This window comes from Schistocerca serialis, chromosome 6, assembly GCF_023864345.2.
Source record: "Schistocerca serialis cubense isolate TAMUIC-IGC-003099 chromosome 6, iqSchSeri2.2, whole genome shotgun sequence".
Taxonomy (NCBI): Eukaryota; Metazoa; Arthropoda; class Insecta; order Orthoptera; family Acrididae; genus Schistocerca; species Schistocerca serialis.
The window spans coordinates 469679335-469693132 of NC_064643.1; the positions used below are offsets into that span (position 1 = coordinate 469679335).

At 41.4% G+C, this 13798-nt stretch overlaps 1 protein-coding gene and 1 long non-coding RNA gene across 2 annotated transcripts in view; both read right to left on the bottom strand.

The window, feature by feature from the left end:
- Nucleotides 1-8665: 8665 nt before the first annotated feature.
- Nucleotides 8666-12297, bottom strand: LOC126484924 (zinc finger protein 668). The gene is made up of 4 exons (XM_050108526.1): nt 11861-12297; nt 11431-11794; nt 10919-11208; nt 8666-10269 (listed from the first exon to the last, which is right to left on the bottom strand). Exons 1-4 carry the CDS (start codon nt 12295-12297, stop codon nt 8802-8804), a joined length of 2559 nt encoding a protein of 852 aa, XP_049964483.1. The 3' UTR covers nt 8666-8801.
- A 121-nt stretch (nt 12298-12418) lies between these two features.
- LOC126485083 (uncharacterized) overlaps nt 12419-13798 on the bottom strand; it is a 184759-nt gene continuing 183379 nt past the window's right edge. The window contains exon 3 of the long non-coding RNA XR_007587904.1: nt 12419-12525. This is a non-coding gene — a long non-coding RNA (uncharacterized LOC126485083). The remainder of the gene's footprint in view (nt 12526-13798) is intronic.

Consider the following 13798-nt stretch of genomic DNA (forward strand, 5'->3'; position numbering starts at 1 on the left):
CCTTCACATCCTTTGGTATGCAATTATCCATGTAATTTAGAAGAAAAGAAGATTCTTCATTTGGTCCTTTGTTACCCTGGGTTTCATCATACAAATAAAAATGACCTTGTCCTGATTTTACATTGTTGTTGTTGTTGTTGTGGTCTTCAGTCCTGAGACTGGTTTGATGCAGCTCTCCATGCTACTCTGTCCTGTGCAAGCTTCTTCATCTCCCAGTACTTACTGCAACCGACATCCTTCTGAATCTGCTTAGTGTATTCATCTCTTGGTCTCCCTCAACGATTTTTACCCTCCACACTGCCCTCCAATACTAAATTGGTGATACCTTGATGCCTCAGAACATGTCCTACCAACCGATCCCTTCTTCTGGTCAAGTTGTGCCACAAACTTCTCTTCTCCCCAATCCTATTCAATACTTCCTCATTAGTTATGTGATCTACCCATCTAACCTTCAGCATTCTTCTGTAGCACCACATTTGAAAAGCTTCTATTCTCTTCTTGTCTAAACTATTTATCGTCCATGTTTCACTTCCATACATGGCTACACTCCATACAAATACTTTCAGAAATGACTTCCTGACACTTAAATCTATACTCGATGTAAACAAATTTCTCTTCTTCAGAAATGCTTTCCTTGCCATTGCCAGTCTACATTTTACATCATCTCTACTTCGACCATCATCAGTTATTTTGCTCCCCAAATAGCAAAACTCCTTTACTACTTTAAGTGTATCATTTCCTAATCTAATTCCCTCAGCATCACCCGACTTAATTTGACTACATTCAATTATCCTCGTTTTGCTTTTGTTGATGTTCATCTTATATCCTCCTTTCAAGACACTGTCAATTCCATTCAACTGCTCTTCCAAGTCATTTGCTGTCTCTGACAGAATTACAATGTCATCGGCGAACCTCAAACTTTTTATTTCTTCTCCATGGATTTTAATACCTGATTTTACATTATGAATTTAAAAAACGTTGAGAGTTAATTGTCGAAGATGAAACAACTCCTGCACTGGAATATTAGGCAGTGAAATATTTTGCATGTAGTCAAATGTTATAACAGTCAGACCATTCCTTTCTTTGCACAGATTCGTTGAAACTTGAAAATTGTAAAAATTTTTAGCTTTTCTTTTGCAGATCATTAACTCTGCTTCAGCAACCTTCTTTGCCTTCTCATTATGGGGCAGGGACTTCAGTTTCTGTTCCAAAACTTTTGCATATACTGCTGGTATCTATTGAGACCACCCAAAACTGAGTTGAAAATGGTCTGTGAAGTATTTAGCGTAGTATTAATATGTAATGTCTATGTCATGGTGTTTTTCCTTAAACATCTGAAACTTGGTTTCACATTTAATTTTGAACCAAGATAATTTTTGACCTTGAAGGAGAAATGGGTATTTCTTCGGAAAAGACTCAATATGTTGATAAATGAGCATCTTAATGCTAATAGGCTTTGAATTTGTTGTGGCTTTTTTCTCTTAAATCAATTGCAGACTTACCAGCTGTCAACAATTCTCTTAGATGACGGAGTTTATTGTCACCCTTAAGACCATGGGAAGCTATAAATGCCTTCTGGCAGCCCATCTTCCTTTCATCATTGAGTATGATAAATATGTAAAGTACTTAAATCTGTGACTACGCTTAATAGAGAGCATAGTTTTAGACGGACAAGATGTTTGTACATTCTTACTGATGATGAGACCTTCTAAGTATATATCCTGTTTGTCTTTGCTTTTGAAATTGTTAAATCTATCTAACAAAGATGTCTGGTCAAATATATCAACATTAGCAAAACAAACTTCCTTAGAATTGCATTTCTCACCTGTTTTTTTTTTCAGAATTGTTTTTCCTGCATAGTTGATGTACTCACTTCTTTGAACACATGCTCTTTTAGTTACGTTTCTCTTGCATTCAGCTTCATTCCTCACATCCTCTTTTGTTTTATGTTTCCTATTATCACAGAACTTTAAAATAAACTTGTATCAACCTGCACTTGGTTATCATATAAGATAACCAAGACCAAGAATGTACCATCTAAAAGATAACCAACTCTTAAACAACGACAAATATTATTAGAGTAAACAGATCAAACAGTGCTGTCAATGGACTCAACAGTGCTGCCACATTAAGATTAGAATCACGAGAACTCCAGAAGTTATGTTGTTTCTAAAGCTATCACAAACTTAACCAGACACAAAAAATGTACAAAAGTTTCACTTCTCTGAGACTGCAGATTCTTCAGGAACATACTGCAAGATCTTCTTCAGGCCAGCATGTTTAGTTTCAGTGACTGACAGCTGTCTGTTGTACGCCCTTGTTTACAGTAAATACACATTTCGCTTCCAACTACTTTGCAGGATGAATGTATGTTCCACTATTGTGTTGATGAGTAGTGATGCAACTACTGCCCCTGGACAACAAGATAAATACTTGAAATGTCTTAATGTTTATGTCTGGAATGATTTGTGTGTGTGTGTGTGTGTGTGTGTGTGTGTGTGTGTGTGGCCGAAAGGTATAACTGTGTGGATCTTTTTGTTGTCCCCATCGCGACTCAGCATCTCCGCTGTATGGTGAGTAGCAGCTTTCCTTCTCTGGTATTGTTAGATAGAAATTATTTCATTTCTATAGGGAACACTGTGGCTACCCTGCCATGGACATAAATAATTCATTTTTCATAAAATGTGAAGTTCTATTTCTAAAATGACCTACTCAATTGTAGATAGATGCGACACAGAGCAAAAATATATCTTCATGTTTTATGATACTGAACATTCTACTTAATTTAGTCTGTTATACCTAAATATTCATAACCACCCTGTTATGATACACATTTGTGTCTCGGCTGAATGGTAAATCTATATCTTTGTAGATTTTATATCAGTTTATTGCTCTGTACACATCTGAAATTTAAACTGGTTTGGAATCACCAATCCTTAAAATTTCATATATCGTCTGTTAAAATAAAGTCAGTTTCACTTTTAGTTGCATTTTCTCCTTGTTGAGTCCATTTTCTGTTTGCATTGAAACGAAAAATATTGTGCTTCTGGGTAAATTCTTTACATGACTGCAGTATTTTTTTCTTCCATGGACGGAATTACCAACACGAAAATTATTTTTTTGTTTCATGCAGCTTTTCATTGAAATTCACCACAATAGTAATAATTTTAGTAGTATGTATTGTGATTTACAAGTTTTTGCAATGTCCCATAGAGGACTTTTACCTCCTCAACAGAATATAAAGTTGTTGATATACAGACTATGTTTTCTATAGATTATAATTAATTTGCTTTGAAAAAATCTTGCCATTATTATAGTTAATGAAATTTTACTATAATGATAATGGACGACATTTCATCACTAGAGATAAAGAAACAGTAAATTTCAAGAGCGTCTCATATGCATATATTATAAATCACTAATTTTGGCTCTTCATGATGATCTTCAAATCTACAAATGAAAAACAGATTAGGTAATTAGATGACATTTGCCTACAAAGTGTGTGTCAGTTTAATTATATCCCTTTCTTTGTAATAAATAAAATGTACTTTTAATGTGTCTTCTAATTTTGACAGATGTTAAATTCATTTTTATGAATGAACAACTAGTTGAAGTGTCTGTACTCTTAACATGATGTAAACTGTTTATTAAAAAATCAGAAAACAGTACAAATTTTAATAAGTTTAATAAATTCTTGAACACTGGATGCTACCTATCACATATCAATAGTACTTTAGTTACCTATCTTCATCACTTGGTCTGACAAGGATTTTATTATGCATGTGGTATACCATTTCAAGGCATAATTTTTATTATCACATGCTGCAACTAAATGCAAGATATTCTACATTAACTCCATTACAGTGTGGCAGCCATCAAGCATGACATCAGGTCATGGCTGTTAGTGACAGAGAACTCTGATCGAATGACAGTATGTCATGTACATCTTTCATCCTCATGTGTTACCTCTCCTATGGCAATATCTTTCAGCAGGACAATGGTCATCCACATATGGCACATACCTTTGGCCAGTGAGACCCCCAGACGTATGGGGTACCAACGCAGATATCAACTCTGTCTCAGTATCAGTAATCAGGATATCAAAGATCAGCAACAACAGTTGTAGACCAACTAGCCTCAGGGGAGAGACACTCTGTGTGTGTGTGTGTGTGTGTGTGTGTGTGTGTGTGTGTGTGTGTGTGTGTGTGTGGGTGCGCGTGCATTTGTTGAAGGTCATACCACATTCATGTTCATCTGTATTCAGTTCTGGCTGATTAAAGATTTAATAAGTAGAAAATACGAAGAGATTTTATATGTACTATTAAGTTACAGATGTTGAAAATGATTAAATACTTGAAAGATAATTAACATACAAAGCTTCTAGATAGGAATTTAAAGTTATGTATTTTAGGAAATTTCGATGGGTATATTCTTGTAAAAATAATGTCAGTTTTTCAGTAAAAAATTCTATAATTTCAGAAGGTCACTGAATCAAATTACAATTTTTTACATGAAAATATTTGCACTATTTATCACTTTTATCATACTCTTCATAAGTACAAAATATTTTCTATAACTTCCAGGCATAAATCTTAAAAATGCATAAAATACCACCAGACTGCAAAGTAAGAACATCAGTCAAGCAATAAAGAGTACCATTAAGTCATTATTTGCTGCACAAATTGTGACATGACAGAAAATTATTAGACAAAATATATGGAGGATATGGAGTAATGAAATTACATTATCTAGAAACTGATAATAAAAAAGTACATCACATGTATCATTGTAATTGCTAGGAAACAGACAAGTATGGTCTCTAACTGATGTAACTCATAATTTCAGTTTCCCAGTTTCTTTAATTTTATAAGTTTCATAGTACTGATTATAGTTTGCTGGCAATATTAAGTTCAGAATGAATTCCTCTATAGCTAGGATTATTATTAACATAGTTATGAGAGTTTGAAACTATTTTATTCATACTTTATCAATTTTTAGCAAAATAAAACAAAGTGACACCATACTGCATTATGAAATCCATAGTGTTTCCAAAGTAAGTTTGTGTAAATAATTAACAATATACCTTTCATAATAAAAATGAAACATAATGGTGTATTTAAAATATACTGAACTGTGTGGTTTGCTTCTTTTACAGTATGATTTATGCACAACCTGCTTTGGATTTGTAAATAAGTCCTGTGCACCTACTCTGCCTAACACAACTTAAAATCAGAAAATTAAACATACAAGTGCAAATCCCAATTTTCAGTTTTGATGACATTATTAGCTATTCTACAGAGAAATTGCAGTTTGAATAGTACAAGAAGACACTATGAAAAATATGTCAAATTCTGGTAAGATTTTGTAGTGATGATCAGTTTTTGCAAAGTGAATACTTTTCAAGTACATGACATATGATTTCTGACAGTTAATTATCAAGAGGCAATATTGTAGACAGGTTGGATACATGAATTACTATAAAAATTGTATAAAGTATAACATTTAAATTTTCTGTGATTCACCAAAGCAGAAAAACAACATGTATTCTTTGCAACTGCCCTTTGTCTCATTACTGTTACTGTTTCCTCTCATTTTTCAGAGAAACTATATTTTAAAATTAAAAATTCCCTACAGAGATGAGTTCTTGAATTTACAGTGAAAAATTACTGGCCATTGTGATATATATAAATTAAAATACTCTTTTGTGTCAGATATTGTACCATCACTTATATCAGATGCAAACAGCTCTGAATGTTATATAGGAAGAGTATTACATTGAGAGGCTAAAAATACAGAAAATAACTGACAACAACCTATAGCAATTGTAAGATATAGGGCTTTTCTACCTTAGCACAGAGAGTAATCCTTTTGAATTTCTTCTGTTTTTAATGCATTACTGAAATTTTGTGCTCTCCTTAAGATGAAAATTTAAATTATTCTATTTTGCTGTAACTCATCATATCTATATAACATGTACTCAAACAAGAAGAGTTGTTACTGACTATCTACTAGAAATAAATAAATGTGATATTTCATTTCTTTGACACGTAGAGGAAAATTGAAATGAAAGAACATTTTTCATATGCAAGTAGTTTTACAAGAGAGGAAAAAATTATATTAATAAATATTGGTGCTGTTTAAAAACCAGTCGAATTTTTTTAAGCATTACAATAACTTTTCCATTCCCAGGTGGTAATCACTTTCTCATCACACACTATCACTAGAGTCTGTTGTTTGGCAATTACACTCTTTATCAATCCAGAAAGTAAAACATGATAAACCAAAGGTATTGTTTCTCTATTTCGGCACTCCACTACCTAAAAATAGTTCAACAAAACGATTTTTGGTTATGTTACTTGCAGATGCACAATGAGCACATAGAAGTTGTGAGCAGTTTAAGTAAAAGATATCTCCATTTCTTTCTCTATCATGTTAGAAGCATAGGTTCTGAAATAGATGAGATTTTAAGAAATGGCTGCACATGTACTATCAAAAGTACAATTTTAATGAACAAATATGAAAGACAAGGTGACATGCAGATTATTTATTATTTAACATAAGTTTCCTGTTATTCTTCTTTGCCACAATTTATCAGAATATTGAACTATGTGCAGTACTCATATCGACAACAAGCTAGCAGTGTATTTAGAAAAAACTGAACTCCAGTGACATTTGCTATTAGTGAGTGTGTTAGTTTACATAATATACGCACATTTGTTTGAGAATTACAAGTAGCATGTGATGAGGACATACTGTTTGGATTATACATATGTTGTTAGCAGTGAGGCATAGCAGAACTTGTTATGGCAGGTTTACAAGAAGTCCATCCATAATCACAACATTTACAGCAACTGCTACAGCAAACATAATTAAATTAGCTCTATATATCCCACTAACTGCATACTTTTGAGGGAGAATGATCAGTAGGTTCTAGTTGTTTCATTTGATTTTAAGGATTCTGTTTCCAGATACCATGTAAATAAGAAATACAAAAATAGGATCTTCCTGAACTAAAACCCATTACATTTTATAGCCCTCAAAATTATACCACACAAGGAAAACTCTTGAAATTTAATACAGATGAAACTACATAATGTTACAACAATTTCACTGGTAGCCAAAACTAGGAATGAATGTAGATACTGTAAAATATTGCAACCATCAAGTAATGTATTCTTATAATTGCAGAAAACAATTTTTAATTTAGTTTTTCATCACCAGCTTTATTTGCAATATTGGAACAAACTGCTAGTGTTCTCTAAGTTTAACTTAGTTGCTGATGCTATTGTTTCTGTCCCTGAAATTTCTGTTATCACTGACTTAAAAAATTATGAAAACATCAATGCCCTGATTTGGCCAAATCTGTGCAAAGTGAGTTTGCTAATGAATATTGTAATTACTGTTGCATAGTTATTAGTGATCTGGAGATAAATCAATATTGTAGCATTTATATAAATAATGTTTAGATTTTTAACAAATTTTAAATTATATCTAAAATTATGAATGACATCATCTATTCACCTTCTTAATGGGTGACATTTCTAGATGTCTGCTAATGGCCATTAAATTTTACATGGAACTCCTGTATAATGTAATGCCACTTTAACTGCAACCGAGTATAAGTGATTCAATTCATTCTAATGAAAACTACACTTTTCTAGTTTCTTCTAGTGATTATTAAACTAATTACTTATTGCTATTTAAGTATCTTCCAGTGAGAAACTGCTTTTGTTTCACTTATAACAGAAAATTAGAAACCAACAGAGTAACATAATGAAGCTGACACACAACATAATGAGACAAACGAAGAGAAAAGATGCAAGGAGATGAAGAAATTAAACATATCAAAAACATATGATTGTGCATTATCATATAGTTCACATTTTTGTGTACTTTATCAGACAGTGATATGTCTCTAATTACAAATTCATATTTGGACATTGAAACAGTGAAAGATACTGTAGATGACGAGGAAAATTCGCCAGATTTGATTCTAGTGCTGAGTCATGTTGTTAGGAACTTAATATTGAACATAGGGCGTTATGAAAATGATTGCCATTTCTATTTTCTTACAAAGTACTGCATGGGTTAGGAATTTTTTACGTAGCCTATGATAATAAATAAATTTATCACAATTCCTATATTTATCTAGTCAGTATGAGGCAGTGTTTAGCTGATCACTTTCATTTTGACTCTATTATTGGTGCAATGTATTGTTTTAGCTTGATGCTTTCATACTTAAAGTGTGTTTGCTTGAAATGTGCTTCGTTTACAGGTTTCACTATTAGCTGAGTTCAGAAAGTTTCACGAAGTTTAGTGACTACCAAAGCTGTGGTTCAAAACATTTCTGTATTTCCAGAAGCTGTGTGAAAACTAAGCCTTGAACATTCCACTAAAAGATATTTCAGTGTGAAACTGTATTCATATCATTTACACTACAGAACTGTCATGCTCATCATTCTGAAACAATACACTTCGGAGAACTAAAATTAAGAAAAAACATATTTAAGCAACAGTAAGAAATTTATGACAAAGTTACAATAAAATGGAGATGTTCAGTTATTAGTTGCAATTTTTTTTACTAAATGTTCTCATTTAACTGTATGAAGGAGTAAAAATTTATTATATATACAGTCTTAATTAACTATTAAGTTAAAGGTATCATTATATTTATCACAGTTACATTGCTGTGACACACTTCATTTCATTCACACATAACGAAAAATAGGACGTGGAAAACACGTTTATTGCACTTTAACCCTTGAGTGAAAAGATGTAACCTAGTAAGAGAAGTAATACGGTCACAATACCGAAGACGACGTTGCCATAATGGGTGGCGGCAGTGGAATATTTAAAATGGAGTTTTTTGTATAACTTTGGACACTGCGTAGGCTATCTCCATTGCAGAGTTCTTTCGTTGTCATTGGCACATTTTCACTCAGAGAATCAGGTACATTCATGCTAGGAAATGTGGGTTCCGCCAGAGGGCAAGAGGGAGTGTTTACAGTCATTCGCTCCTTTCCACCTTGACATCCACTTTCTGGTCCAGACTGCTGTGAAACGTCCTCCACCGGTTTCCCTTCCGATCCGTCTCCGCGACTGGTGCTGCTTACTGCGGCGTGTTCCCTGCTGGAATGTATGATCACTTGGTAGCGGTGGCGGAAGGTTTCACTACAGTGCTCGCATTCAAACTTGCGAATGCTATGGCGCCACGTATTGTGCAGCGCCAGTGTGGCCGGCGTGTGGTAGGGGAACAGTGGCGCCTGTTGCGGACACCAGCTGCACCTTATCCTCTTGCGGGAGAGGAGTCCGCTCATATACTTCTCTCGGAGTTGACACAAGGTGCGACTGGCGCCGAGACTTCTCCACTTGGCAGACCGCGGCTTCGGAGACGCCGAGTGTTTCAGGACGCGAATTTCCGACGCGTCTTCTCCTCTCGCTACAACTCGTCTGGGCTGCCTCTGCTTCCGAGAACGTTTCGTGCCAGCTGTAGCTTGGTCAGTTTTTGGAAACGAACAGTCGAGGGAAGTTCCAGTTTTCAGGTCTACACAGCCAGATCCACAGCAGGCAGTGGCAGAGAGTGGTGGGCAGTGGCGAAACTTTTGGCAAACACTGTCACAGAGATCGCAGAGGGTTTCAGGTAAGTGGTGAAGCGGCCTGTGCCGCTGTAGGGATTCGACAGAGTCCAGAGGATGTTGGCAGTGGGGGCAGCAAAGGGGAGTATTGCCGACAGAAGGGGAGTGCATTTTGGAGTGGTCCCTGAGTGCTGACTCCCCGAGCGGAGTGACGAAGGCACAGCCGCGCTCCTTGCAGGCGAGCAGGCGTCCGTTGTGTATCCGCATGTGCTCCAGCATCAGTGCCTGTGACGCGAGGCTGCACTCGCAGACGCTACAGCGGTAGGGCAGCGGTTTGGTGCACGGCTTCTTCGCGGTGGCAGTGGCAGTGGCAGCCTCGGGCGCGCCGCTCTTGGCCGTGTGGTGGACGAGCTGGTGCGTCTGCAGAGAGTTGACGTCGGCGAACTCGCAGCCGCACTGCCGGCAGCCGACGGGCGGCGGAGGCCGCTGGGCAGAGCAGCTTACCGGCTCCTCCTCCTCGTCCTGGTCGGAGGTGTCGGACGCTTCCATGTAGTGGAAAAGGCGCGCCGCACCGAAGTGCTGCTGTTTGGGTGCGGACCGCGGCGCGCTGAAGGCGTGGAGCGGCAGACCCAGCTCATACTGCTGCTCGCGCTTTAGCAGGCCAAAGTGGTTGCTCGGGGCAGCGCCCTGGTGCCTGCAACACGCAGGGGGTCTCCGTCAGCCAATAGATGAAACGCCCTCCTCAGTGCACTCCCTCTTCTTCACTCTAGCAACCACACAGTTCCTCTACTAACATCCTTTCTTATAAACACTACTGATCATTTCTTTTCCTGAGATATCAAACATTTTGAGCATTCACCATCAGACTTTTCGTTTCTCAGCCTTTTTAGTTCTCTTTTTTTATACAAGTCCACAATTAATATTGGTCTCAAAGCTACTTGACACTATAGCAAAAGAGCAAGAAATATAACGAGACTTATAAGTGTAAAGTTCCTTAGTGAAGAGGTGTAATGTGTGAATCCTCACAAGTCAGTCTTTTCAGAATAGCAGCACAAAAAATCGTTACAGCAAAGTGGATATTCAATGTTCATTTTTTTTGTTTTCCTTACCCGGAAGCACTCGCTATCGAATGTGGATGGCTTGGGGATAAGGTGTCGGAAGTAAAACCGTTCCCATGTTCCCACGGACTGCAAAAATACCGAGAAAGGAGGGAGAGTTAGGGCGGCAGCGATAACTGAAAGGAGCGAGAGAGAATTTGAAGCGGCAGAGAAGAGAGAGAGAGACAGAGAGTGAGAGGTAAGCAGGTAGAGGCGGCCTCGGAGCGAGGCCCGGGCCGTACTTACTGGTGGTGCTCCTGTCTGTGGATGGCCAGCTGCGCCTGGTCGTCGGCGAGGAAGGAGCACTTGCCGCAGGCGCGCTTGTTGTGCACCTTGAGCACGTGCGTCGCCAGCCGCTCGGCGCGCGCCGCCTTGTAGTCGCACAGCGCGCACACGAACGGCTTCAGGTGCGTGTTGAGGTGTCGCTTCAGGCACCAGTTGTCGACGCCGGACCACGAGCAGTAGCAGCACGAATAGCGCTTGTCGGCCTTTTTCTTGTTCTTGCTAGCGTGCGACTTGGCGGCGCAGCCCGCGCGCTTGCCGCCGCAGTCGGGTGGAGGCGGGGGATACGTCGGCGGCCGCAGCACCGGCGGGGGGAAGCCGGCGGGCACGTCGAGCGCGTGCAGCGGCGGGTGGGCGGCGGTGGGCGGCGGCGGCGGAGGCGGCACCGACAGCGGCCGCGCGCCCGGCCGGTCGGCGGCGAAGTAGTGGTGCGGCAGGCCCGGCGTCGCCCCCGGCGTGGGCACGGCCGGCGCGGCGGCGCCCGGCGACGGCGCCGGCGGGCTCTTGTCCGGCTGGCGGCGCACGCGGTTCAGGTCGTACGGGTAGTCGCGGTGCATGCGCAGAAAGTGCTTCTTCACGTGGTCCGCGCGGTTGAACTGCTTCTGGCACACGTAGCACTGAAACGGCTTCTCCTCGCGGTGGATGTTCTCGTGGCGCGTGAAAAGGTCGCGCCGGTCCGTCGAATACGGGCAGTAGCCGCAGCAGTACCGCTTGACGCCGCCCGAGTCCTGTTGCTGTTGCTGATGGGATGCCGACGGCGGAGGCGGTGGCGGCGGTGGTGGTGGCAGTGACGGTGCGGGAGGGTGGTGCGACGGAGGCGGCGGGGGTGGAGGGTGTCCGCTTGGCGGCGGCGGAGGACACGCCTGCGGCACCAGCAGCGGGGGCGGCGGCGGCGGCCGTACCAGCCCCGCGACGGCCGCAGCGGCGGCCGCCTCGGCGCGCGCCTTGAGCCGGTGCAGGAACTTGGACACCTCCTCGAGCACCGGGTTGTTGGCGAAGAGTGCGGCGTCGGCGTCGGCGGGCGCCACGGCGTGCTGGCGCGTCAGGTGCGTGCGCACGCAGCGTGCCCAGGCGCTCGAGTACGGACACTGCGGGCAGTGGAAGACGCGCAGGTTGGCGTGCGAGCCGAGCCAGTGCTCGGCGACGCGCGCCAGGAAGCCGACGCAGCCGCAGTCGGCGCAGCGGAACAGCTTCTGCGCCGGGTTGTAGGTGGCGACGCGCGAGCCGCCCGCCCACGCCGGCGGCGGCTCGTCGCTGGGCAGCCAGCGGTCGGCCGGCCCCTGCAGCGCCTGGTGCTGCTGGTGGTGGTGGCTGTGATGCTGCTGCTGGTGCTGCTGGTGCATCAGCGCGGCGAGCCCGAAGGCGGCGAGGGCGCTGCCGTGGCCGTGGTGCGCCTCCTGCTCCTCGTAGTCGGCGACGATGCTGCGCAGCACGGCGCCCACGCCCACGCTCTCGCCCCCTCCAGAGCCGACCCCGCCGCTGCCGCCCCCGCCCCCGCCTCCGCCTCCGCCGCTCCCGTTGCCGCCCGTCTCCACGTCCGCCTCCTCGCCGTACAGCTTGCGGGTTATCTCCTGCACAAACACACAGCAGTGCTCAGTCTCTACCGGCGCGCTCCGTAGCCACACGGACAAGTTTGCCTCGCACGGCACCGTAAGGAGGGAAGCGAAGGCAGGGTAGTCGAAGTTCAGCGTACTGCGACATCGCTCCTACTACAGGACAAACGGATGAGTGATCGATCGACTAGACCGCGGCTGCGAACTGTACCTGTCAGGGTAGCCAGTAGCCACACAGGCTCTTTCAGCAGTTCGAATATTTGGTGATTATTTACGTGACAGGCATAGTATCAACCTCCCCCCTAGTCAACCACAATCTTTGGTTCATTTCCCGTCTAGTGTAGGCTAAGACAAGGAGTGTTGTGTCAGCTGGGGAATAATGTGTAACGCAAGCAGCCACGGGTACTTTAACAGACAAAGGAAACGTATACAAATTTATTATTATTATTATTTCTTTCTTTCTTTATTCGAGTAACCCTTTTGGGGGCTACGATAAATCAACTTTTATTCTGCTTCTTTGTCTTTAATTTTCGTTGGTCCCCGACTTCCTTCGTCCTTCGAGAGTGTCGTTCTTTTTCTTCTTGGGTCTACTTTCTTTCTTCTGCAGGTCGCTTCCTTTCGCGAAATGTTGCCTTTTGTGTTACTTCCATAAAAAGTATTTTGTTATCTATTAGGTCCATTCAAATTCCCGTGTTTTTCACATCTTTGTCAATGTCGGTGAACCATGTGGGTTTGGATTTGTAGCTGTTTAGTAAGCTTAAGATCTGCTTGCTTAGTCTTCTTACCCATTCAGTATGTCTGGCCATAAATGTAGTCTTCTTTTTCTAATTACATCAGTTAGGTTTTCCACTTTCAACTGGAGCTCTCTGTTTGATTTTAACTTGCATTCAGTTACTATTAGTTCTAGGTCCCAGTATCTTCCTTAGAATTCCTCTTTCAACTCTTTCCAGTTTGTCAAGATCCCTAAATCTCGTTAACTATTATTATTATTATTATTCGACTTGTGGGTTATTTGGTGGTCTATGAAAGAATGGTCTAATGTCTGTATTTGTGTCTTTGTATTCTATATGTGTCAGCTGAAATTTTTCTTCCATATCTAACATGTGTCACTCCCTGTTCTATTTGTGCTTGTTCTGGTGGCTGTCTTAAGATTTCGTTTTCCTCTGATTGTTTAATTGATTCGTGTTGTTCTTTGTTTGTTTGCTCTGGGATGTTTGAGTCCATTACTGTATTTTCTTCTTCTGATTGCACATTATTTTGTTCCCGTGTTTGTTGTACTTCTTGTTTGATG

Bases quoted from the DNA above. Each gene is read 5' to 3' on its own strand.
- LOC126484924 (XM_050108526.1), bottom strand. From the start codon at position 12,297: ATGCACCAGCAGCACCAGCAGCAGCATCACAGCCACCACCACCAGCAG. The intron at 11,209-11,430 runs GCCGCGCCGGCC...TGCGGCGGCAAG, and splicing joins CGGCGCCGTCGCCGGGCGCC to CGCGCGGGCTGCGCCGCCAA. The intron at 10,270-10,918 runs GTAAGTACGGCC...TGCGTGTTGCAG, and splicing joins CACAGACAGGAGCACCACCA to GCACCAGGGCGCTGCCCCGA.